The 8972-nt window shown below is 64.1% G+C and overlaps 3 protein-coding genes across 3 annotated transcripts; 1 reads left to right on the plus strand and 2 right to left on the minus strand.

Annotated features, from left to right (window-relative positions):
• Positions 1 to 968: 968 nt before the first annotated feature.
• EMIHUDRAFT_241218 (hypothetical protein) lies at positions 969 to 1505 on the minus strand (the record flags this gene model as incomplete). Its single annotated transcript, XM_005773767.1, has 1 exon — positions 969 to 1505. The coding sequence occupies one exon, from the start codon at positions 1503 to 1505 to the stop codon at positions 969 to 971; it is 537 nt and encodes a 178-aa protein (XP_005773824.1).
• Positions 1506 to 2450: 945 nt separating this feature from the next.
• On the plus strand, positions 2451 to 4289 carry EMIHUDRAFT_241220 (hypothetical protein; the record flags this gene model as incomplete). Its single annotated transcript, XM_005773768.1, has 2 exons — positions 2451 to 3161; positions 3336 to 4289. The coding sequence occupies 2 exons, from the start codon at positions 2451 to 2453 to the stop codon at positions 4287 to 4289; spliced, it is 1665 nt and encodes a 554-aa protein (XP_005773825.1).
• Positions 4290 to 4621: 332 nt separating this feature from the next.
• EMIHUDRAFT_117187 (hypothetical protein) lies at positions 4622 to 6098 on the minus strand (the record flags this gene model as incomplete). The annotated part of the gene is made up of 2 exons (XM_005773769.1): positions 4622 to 4972; positions 5103 to 6098. The coding sequence occupies 2 exons, from the start codon at positions 6096 to 6098 to the stop codon at positions 4622 to 4624; spliced, it is 1347 nt and encodes a 448-aa protein (XP_005773826.1).
• Positions 6099 to 8972: the final 2874 nt, after the last annotated feature.

Here is an 8972-nt window from a genome sequence, read left to right on the forward strand (position 1 = left end):
AAATCAAACTCAGAATCCCCAAACCCCACCGTGACAACCGCCTCCTTCCACCCCACCCACACCGCCACCCCCCTCCGCCTCGCGCCGCCCCAAGGCGCTGTGGCGGCGGGTCGATCCACCTCAAAGCATCTCCCCATCTCTCGCCGTCTCTCGCCCTATCTCCACCTCGGCGCATCTCCCGGCATCTCTCTGATTAGGAGCTGCTCAAGGCGCTGTGACTGCTGCTGCTGCTGCTGCTGCTACCTCCGGTTCCACACGCGGGTACGGGTGCGGGTCGAGGGTGCGGGGTGCTCCCGTGCTGGGACCAATCGTGGTCAGTCCCGCTATGGATGCCCATCGCACAAAATGAGTACGCATAGCCTTATGCTCTGGTTTCCCGGGTGCGTAACCTAGTGCGTAGAGCTCAGGCGCCACACTGAGGCGTTTCAGGGAGCGCGCGTCCTTTAAAAAGCGTCACAGGGGAGTGAATGTTCCGCTTTCTTTTAGTGGCAGTGCGCGTCACGGTGCGCGCCACCGTCCCGTGCGGGTGCCCGCTGTTCCCTGTTCGATTATTCTTTTTTCGGAAAAAGTCAGTGCCCGCCCGCCAGGGTTCCGGCTCCTTGCCAGATAGGGGAGTCTCTCTCCACTCTCGGTGTCGGCTGTGTGTGTGGTTGAAGGAGAAGGTTGTCTCAGCAGCGGGCGGATCTCGATGAATGGAAACAAAGCGCACGATCTCCCCTCCCTGTTTGGGCTCGCTCACACATGCTACTTGGTCTGCTCGAGTCACCACCCTCTTCACTCAAACACGGGACATCCACGGCAAAAGCACGAAGATCTACAGGTGTGTGAGAGGTGTGGCCACGGTCTGTCACACGCTCATCGCACATCCACAGACGGACTCAAGATGGCGCGTACGCGTTCGCGCCCCCACCCACCGTACAAGCGAGGCCCCGCCGAATAGATAGCAGCGTCGGGACCCTCTAGCATTATCATGCGCAGACCCAGCGTCCGTCGACGTCGATGCAGATCAGACCGTCGCCGTCCTCGGAGCTGTCAAAGGAGGTGGCGCCGCAGACGAAGCCCTGGACCTCGTCGCGCACGCAGGCCCAGGCCTCCTCGAGCGGGTCCGGCGTGGCCTCGCCCGCGGCGGGCGACGCCTTGCGCCACGGCGATGGCGACCCGGGCTTGGCGACCATGAGAGGCGCCGCAAAGTTGCCGGCGACGAGTGCGGCCGCAACCAGCCAGCATGCGGGCGAGAGCGCGTCGATCTTGTCCATCATCCAGTCCGTGTAGAGGACGTCTTCGTTGAAGAGCCCCGCCGAGGCCAGCATGTCAAAGCTGCTGGGCGTGAGGGTCTCGGAGATTGCTGCGCCACCGAGTGCGGCGGCCGAGATGGAGGCGAGTGCTGCCGCCTGTTCGACGGCGGCCGGGGCCGGTCGAACCGCGGTGGTGCGAACCGGCGGCGGCGGGTGGAGTGGGTAGCCCGAGGAGCGGAGCGCGAGGCCGGCGTTGATGAAAGAGAGCATTCGTTAGGCCACCAGGGGGAAGTCGGCGACAGGGGGGCCGCCAGAGTGGTGATGAGCGCTTCGTTGAGTGTTGCTTGCCGAGATTTGTGCCGCACGAGTTTGTTTTTTTGCTCGCCCGGCAGTGCTGTAGTTTTTTTTGTGTGATGTCCAGTCCGAGCCTGACTGTTCTTCACCTTTCTACCTACCTACGTAGTGATGGGAACTCAATGAAACTCCGTCTCTCCATGGTGTGGGGGGACCATCCTCGTCACCGAACTGATAAACCTTCACGTTCGTCGCCAACCAGGTATGATGCAGGTGTGTGTAATCTAGATCATCAATTGAGATGGAAGACCACAATGGGAACTTTGAATGGCGGCGGAGACGACTGCGTCATTACAATCAACTTCCTCGTACTCGATCGGGACGACTCCATTGAGGCCAGCCGGCTCTCCTGCAATGCTGCCCTGATTCGACGCAAATACCACCATCAAATCCCAGGCCTGCACTGTGATGTCGAAGGCCCTGCAAGACGGTGTGTTCGTCTGGACATCCTCGCATTGCTGTGTAAAGGCATCGTCGGTGAGTGAAAGTGGATTCTCCATGTTCGTATCGACCGTCTAGCTCTCGAAGCGGCAGCACGAGGACGAGGCGAGCTGGTCGACGCGGTCGTGGCTTTCGCTGCAGGCCCAGCGCATGTCAGTCGCGCTGCAGCTCGCGGCGGCGGAAGAGATTGCGACCGAGCTCAGGCTCGCCGCGGCGTCGGAGGACGCCGCCGTCGCCTAGACTCCCCTGCGTCACTACGTGCCTCCCCGTCTTTGTAGCCTGGCGTTTGTGCCCCGTTTGTGCCGCGTCCCGTGCCCCCGAGTTCATTTCATATCTACAGATAACTGAATTCCCGCCGCGCTCTCCAGAAAAGAATTCCCCGCCGGCTGCGCCCTCCCCTCTCGCGCCCGTAGCCGATAGATGACGTTCCCCGACGAGTGGGGCGCCGACGGCGGCGACGGCGGCCCGACCGAGTCGAAGCTCGTCCCGCTCTCGATGCAGAGCAACGAGGCGCTCCTCATCAAGACGCTGCTGGCGCGGAGCTGCCCGAGCGCAAGGCTGAGCCGCGTGCAGCGCGTGCAGAACAAGATGCTGTGGCGCGAGTATGCCGACTACCGCGACAAATCACTCGTCCACATCTGCGCCGGCGGCGACGTCAACGAGATGCTCCTCTTCCACGGCACGGCGGAGCGGGCGGCGACGGATGTGCTCGCGCATCAGAACGGGCTCGACCCGCGCTTCTCGAACGGCGGCTTTTACGGCCAGGGCATCTACCTGGCGGAGGACCCGTCCTACCCGATCGGCGGCCGGTACGCGCACCGCATCTCCGGCTCGGGCGGGAGCCGCGTGCAGCTGCTCATCGTGAAGGCCGCCCTCGGCTCGCAGCAGGAGATGGGGCAGCGCATCAGCGCGGAGACGAGGGCGATGCGGATGCCGGACGTGCGCGTCGAGGGCCCTCCCCGACTCCTCTACAACAGCGTGCGCGGCGGGCCGCACCGCCCCTTCGTCTCCGGCGGAGGCGAGAACGGGTGCGACGCCTCCATCGTCCACGTGGTGTACGAGTCGCGCCAGATGTACCCGGCGTACGTGATCGAGGTCGAGATGGAGATGGGGGCCGAGGTGGTGGCGGCCGTGCGCAAGAACTCGACAGAGGGGAGTGCGAGCGCCGGCCCGGAACCCAAGCGGCAGCGCCACGCTGCGCCGAGCGGCGGCGGCGGCGGCGGCGGCGGCGGCTCCTCCAGCAGCGGCAGCGGCAGCGGCTCTGCTGCTCATGTCCCCGCCGCTGCGCCACCGAGCGACGCGGAGGTGCGGGCGATGGGCGTGGCGGCGGTGGCAGCGGCGCTGCGGGCGCACGGGTCGGTCAGTCGCGTCGCGCTTGCGGCTTGCGGGCGGTTGGGCCGTCTGTGCGCTGAGGTGCGGAACAAGCAAGCTGCGGCGGACGCAGGCGCGATCGAGGCGATCGTGGCGGCGATGCAGGCGCACCCGCAGGTGGCGGACGTGCAGCAGAATGGCTGCTGCGCGATGGCGAACGTGTGCTGCGGCACCGACGCCGCAGGGCTTGCACGCAAGCAGCGCGCAGCAGACGCAGGCGCGTTCGAGGCGATCGTGGCGGCGCTGCAGGCTCACCCGCAGGATGCGGGCGTGCAACAGCAAGGCTGTTTGGCGTTGGGCAACGTGTGCTCCGGCACCGACGCCGCAGGGCTCGCACGCAACCAGCGCGCAGCAGACGCGGGCGCGATCGAGGTGGTTGTGGCGGCGCTGCAGGTTCACCCGCAGGTGGCGGTTGTGCAGCAGAATGGCTGCGGGGCGATGGCCAACGTGTGTCTCGGCAGCGACGCCGCAGCGATTGCACGCAAGCAGCGCGCAGCAGACGCGGGCGCGATCGAGGCGATCGTGGTGGCGCTGCAGGCTCACCCGCAGGTGGCGGTTGTGCAGCAGAATGGCTGCCAGGCGATGGCCAACGTGTGCTCTGGCAGCGACGCTGCAGCGCTCGCACGCATCCAGCGCGCAGCAGACGCGGGCGGCATCGAGGTGGCTGTGGCGGCGCTGCAGGCTCACCCGCAGGTGGCGGTTGTGCAGCAGTCTGGCTGCAGGGCGATGTTCAACGTGTGCTTCGGCAGCGACGCAGCAGCGCGGGCGCGGAGGCAGCGAGCTGTGACTGTGGGCGCGACCGAGGCGGTGGCAGGGGCTATGCAGGCGCACCCGGGAGACGCAGCTGTTCAGAGGCGAGGGCAGCGTTTGCGTGATCTTCTTGCCTGATGGGATCCGGGCCGCGCGCGGACTAAAAGAGCGCACCATGAACAGGAACGCATAGGTTCCGGTCGCGGTGGGAAGAGCTTGCGCGATCTGCTTGTAGGCACATGTACAGTGTACGAGGGTGTAACGCTGTGCCACCGCGGGCGCCGTGTCACCACGCGTTAGTTTTTAGTGCATGCACATGGACATGGTCATGGACGTGTATGCACATCTGGCATGGGCCCTCTCCAGCAATGCGTTGGGCCCTCAAGGACTCTGCATGCGAAAACGTCCGAGTGCAAACAGATAGGACTGCCCCAACTCGGCATAGGCCCGCGTGCGGTCACGCCCCGGGCCTATGCCAAGACGCAGCTGCAGCCCTCCTTGGCGCCGGCCACGCCCTCCTGCTGCGCGTCTGCCGCGGCCGGCAGAGCGGCGAGCGCCGCCTCGAGCACCGGCACGACCTGCGCGAAGTCTGGGCGCCGAGACGGGGAGGTCGACCAGCAGGCCGAGAGGAGCGCCGCCACGTCGGGGATGGCCTTGATAGCAGCGGGTAGCTCGCAACGGTACCCGCCGTTGCAGACCTGCGAGATGTAGGCCTGCGCGTCCATCGCATAGTACGGCTTCTTGTGCGCCGCCATCTCGTAGAGAAGCGACGCCCACGAGAAGACGTCCGCCGTGTGGTCGTACGGCTTGCAGAGCGCAACCTATTGCACTCATGTCTGCGGTGAAGCCTTTCCCCCCGAGAACGCACACACACCGCCCGCGTGTGTGCGATTCCCCGCGTGTGTGTGTGCTCCGCGAGTGCGTGTGCCCCTCGTCCGCGCTAGGACGTACCTCGGGCGCCATGTAGCGGAGCGATCCTGTCTGGCCAGTCATCTTTCGGCCGTCGCTGGGTCCGTCGCGCCGCTTGCTTACCTCCCACAGCTTGCAGAGCCCAAAGTCAAGCAGCACCGCCCGCCCGTCCGAGGCAAAGCCGACGTTGTCCGGCTTGAGGTCGCGGTGCAGCAGCCGATAGCCGGGCAGGAAGCTGTTGTGGCAGTGGCGGAGCGCGCTGGCGATCTGCCGGCCCACGTCGATCGCACGCCGCACCGGCCACGCCTTGACGCCGCGCTTGCGGGCGAGGGCGGTGGCGGTGAAGGCGTCCGGCGGTAGCGACGCCGAGAGGGAGGCCGAGAGGAGCTCGAGGCAGAGGAAGGGGACCAGGGCCCCGCCCGCCTGGGAGCCGGCGGCTGGGCGGGTGCCGAACCCGAGAGCGCGGATGATGTGTGGGTGGTGCAGCCGCGAGAGCAGGGAGGACTCCCTCAGCAAGTCCGCCACCGCCACCTCGACCTTCTCCTTTTCGGGTCGCAGCGTCTTGACGGCGCACGGCGCGCCGTCGAGCGAGCAGGCGGAGGCGACGCAAAACTCGCCTGCGCCGAGACGCTTCATCGGGCCGAGAGACGCCCACTCCACCTCGTTCGAGCCGACCGGCGCGCTGACCAGCGCGATCGTCGTGCGCCAGGAGGCTTCGGCCCGCGAGAACGAGCCGCGCGTCGCGGCCTGCAGCTTTGTGGCCGCCTTCTGCTGCATCACCGTCCCCGCCGAAGGCTCAGGCAAGCTCTCGGTGAGTGGGGGGAGGCGGCGCCCCGAGCCTGAACTTTCGGCGGGCCCCGAGTTGGTGAATGCCGATTCGCTCGCGCGCCGCCACGCCGTTGAGTCGGTGGCAGCAAAGGCCCGCTCGTCGCAAAAGACAGAGGGGCGAGAACGCAGCCGTCCTGCCGGCGACGATTTGGCAGAGTACCGACTGAGACCCTTTTCATCAAACTCCTCCCAGGAGTTCGAAGGAGCCATTGGGTGAGGAAGGTTGAACCATTTACTGTCCCGTTTTGCTGTTCACAGCTAAGGACGGCCTCTGCGGCAAAGTCAAACCACCCCACCTACCACCTCCCGCAGGCAAACCTTCGGCTCCCGCTCAGAGGCTCGCCGCGCCCGTGCGGCGCGCCGAGGCGGCCCCGAGGCCGGCGCCTTGCAAGAAGCAGGCGCCGTGCTCCAAGAGTGCACACCTAGTTTTCTTTTTTTAGAGTCCTTCGTTGTTAATAATAATACAAACACAGTGGTCCCGTGTCGTAGTCACACCTGCCGTATCCACACACACGCACACGCCGCTCAGGCCTCAGCACCGCTCGCCCGGCCCCCGCCCCGCCCCAGGCGCGGGAAAGAGATGAGGAGATGGGACAGCGAAGGAGGAGCCCAAGGAGCCCAACACGTATGGGAGGGTAAATTTTTCTTTCCCCCTTACGTACGTGTAAACTTTACGGCTTTTTTTATTTTTTAATACCAAAAGCTAGCAACGCCCTCTATGTTGGGTTACGGCTTTTTCCCTGCGAACGCGCACCCCCCAGGGCTAGGGCTCTCTACGTCTCTATCTAGCCCGAACCCGATACCGATCATCTGGCCCGCTGGGTGCGCTTCTTAGCTCCCCGGCCCTGGATGTGAGGTTACCGACTGCACTCCAAGTGCTCCAAGTTCTTTCCGAGTGTACCGAGATGCGAGAAGAAAATGATGAAAAAAACTTAAGGAAAGTGATCCCGCTCGATCGAGGAAGTGCGTACTCCGTTCCTTACGCTTCGTCGCCGCTGGTGTACGCGCCGGTGCGGCGGCCGTCACCGTCGGCGCCGTCTCCTGCGCCATCACGGCGGCGATCTCCTCTGCATTCGCTCTCCTGAGAACCTCCCGATCTCGCGAAAGGCAACATACTCGAGTATCCTTCGCAAACAGTACGTGCTTTTAGCTTATTGGGAGAAAAGGGAGAGGGGCTCCAAGGGGGTTGTGTACTGGGATGATGTAGAGAGTAGAGTTTGTTGCAGAGATTTCACGTTGTAGAGCGCCTCTACACATCGCTCTACATCGGACTCACATCGTCCCGCGCCGAATGTAGAGCTCTACAGCTCTACACACTACAGCGCTCCATATCCAGAGCGCTCTAGCTACATCTCTATTCCAATCCTCCGAGGGCGCTTTCGCAACTCCTTTTATGGTTTATCTTACCCACACGTAACGAGTACTCGCCAGGGCCCGGGCTCCTAGCCGGATAGGGGGTCTGTCTGTCCATACATACTGGCTGGCCCCTCCCAAGCGATTTGGTATACTTTTCCGGTAAAGGTCCTCAGAAGAGACGGGATTTAGGGACATGTGTCCCCGCCCTGCACGATCTTGGTGTGAGGTTCAATTCAATAATCTAATAAAAAAGCGCTTGCGCTTCGGCGGTAGTGATCTGATCACCCGAATACCACGTTCGGATCGCTCCTCATCGCAAACCCTGTCAGCAGTTCACCCTCGGGTATGTTCGTAAGAGCTACATACACTGAAAAACATTGTGAATTTGTGATCCCTTGGAGTCGCGCGGTCCCTACCGAGCCCTTGCTGTCCCGAATCCAGCAGCGTTGTGGGTATGGCGTCCGCAGCCCGCACGGCGGGTTGAGGTGGCGACGGGAGAGGTGAGTGACGACGGTCGCGGGCAGTGACACCGAGGGCAGCGCCGATAGGGCCCTCCCTGCAATAGGTAGGTAGTACCCCTATATCGCCCTTTTCATCTGTTTTCGCTTCGCGCGCGGCTGGGGATAGGTAGGGCGTTCGCTTCGTCGGGCGTTTTGGCGCGACAGAACGCAACCCCATCTGCGAGGAACTCGAACCCCAACACTCAAGAAGATTGCAGCAAAGTGATTGCGCCCTGCCACCTCGCCAGCGCCTGGCTCATCTGCACACGCGCACACGCTCCCCCTACATTTTCTCGCTCCCTCTCGCCCCTCACCCAACACCTGCCGTCTCCCGTACTGCAGGTCACAGCGATGCTCTCCCTCGCAGCTTTCGCGACGACCGCCTACACCGTGCCGACAATCTACCCTCGCTCCCAGCCCAAGGCTGTCGTGGCACCCATGGCCGGCCAGCAGCACGGACTCTTCTGCGAGGACGAGTACAACCCAGCGACCGGACACGCCGAATCGGTACGCGTCCACACTGCCCCACCGCCCGCTGCGCCTCGGCAGGCTCCCAGGCCGCCCCGTCGTGAGCCGCCCTGTTCTCGAGCAGGTCTGCGTCGTCCCGCCGTACGCCGCCGGCCTCGCAGACATGAAGGCGGGCCGCGCCACCCTGCTCGGCGACTATCCCGCTCCGGGCGCAGGTGCGAGCCAACTCTGCCCCACGCCCCTCTCAGCCCGCCTCTCTCTCCCGCCTGACCTTATACACCGCCCACCCGTACGCCTCCGCTCCGCCAGGCACGCGCTGGGCGTGCTCCAAGCGGTATGGCGCCAATGCCGAGGAGGAGTGGGTCAACGGCGCGCTCCAGTGGGTGCACTACGTGCGCTGAACCGCCGCGCCCAGCCGCGCGCCCGGCGCGAGCTTAAAGAACTTGGCCGGGCATCGCAGCTCTCACATGACTCTGTCTGGCGTCTGCATGTCCGCGGCCCCAGGGCCTTGTCTCATTCTGCGCGACGGCGTGCTCCCACCGCCACTCTAGCGCTTGCTGTCCGCCTGGTATGGGTCGCTTTCGGCTGTATCGTTCCATGTTTCCTCGCGCACCCCGTCTCGTTTCCTTTCCGTGTTTCTCCACAGCACCCTCTATCCTCTTTAGTTTCCCGAGGAAACTCCGTGGAAATCAGCTGGTTTGGGCCCAAAATCAGCCAAATCGGCAAAATATCCGGTAAGCGGTATTTTGACGGTATAACT

The sequence above is a fragment of the Emiliania huxleyi genome (assembly GCF_000372725.1).
Source record: "Emiliania huxleyi CCMP1516 unplaced genomic scaffold EMIHUscaffold_327, whole genome shotgun sequence".
NCBI classification, from domain to species: Eukaryota; Haptophyta; order Isochrysidales; family Noelaerhabdaceae; genus Emiliania; species Emiliania huxleyi.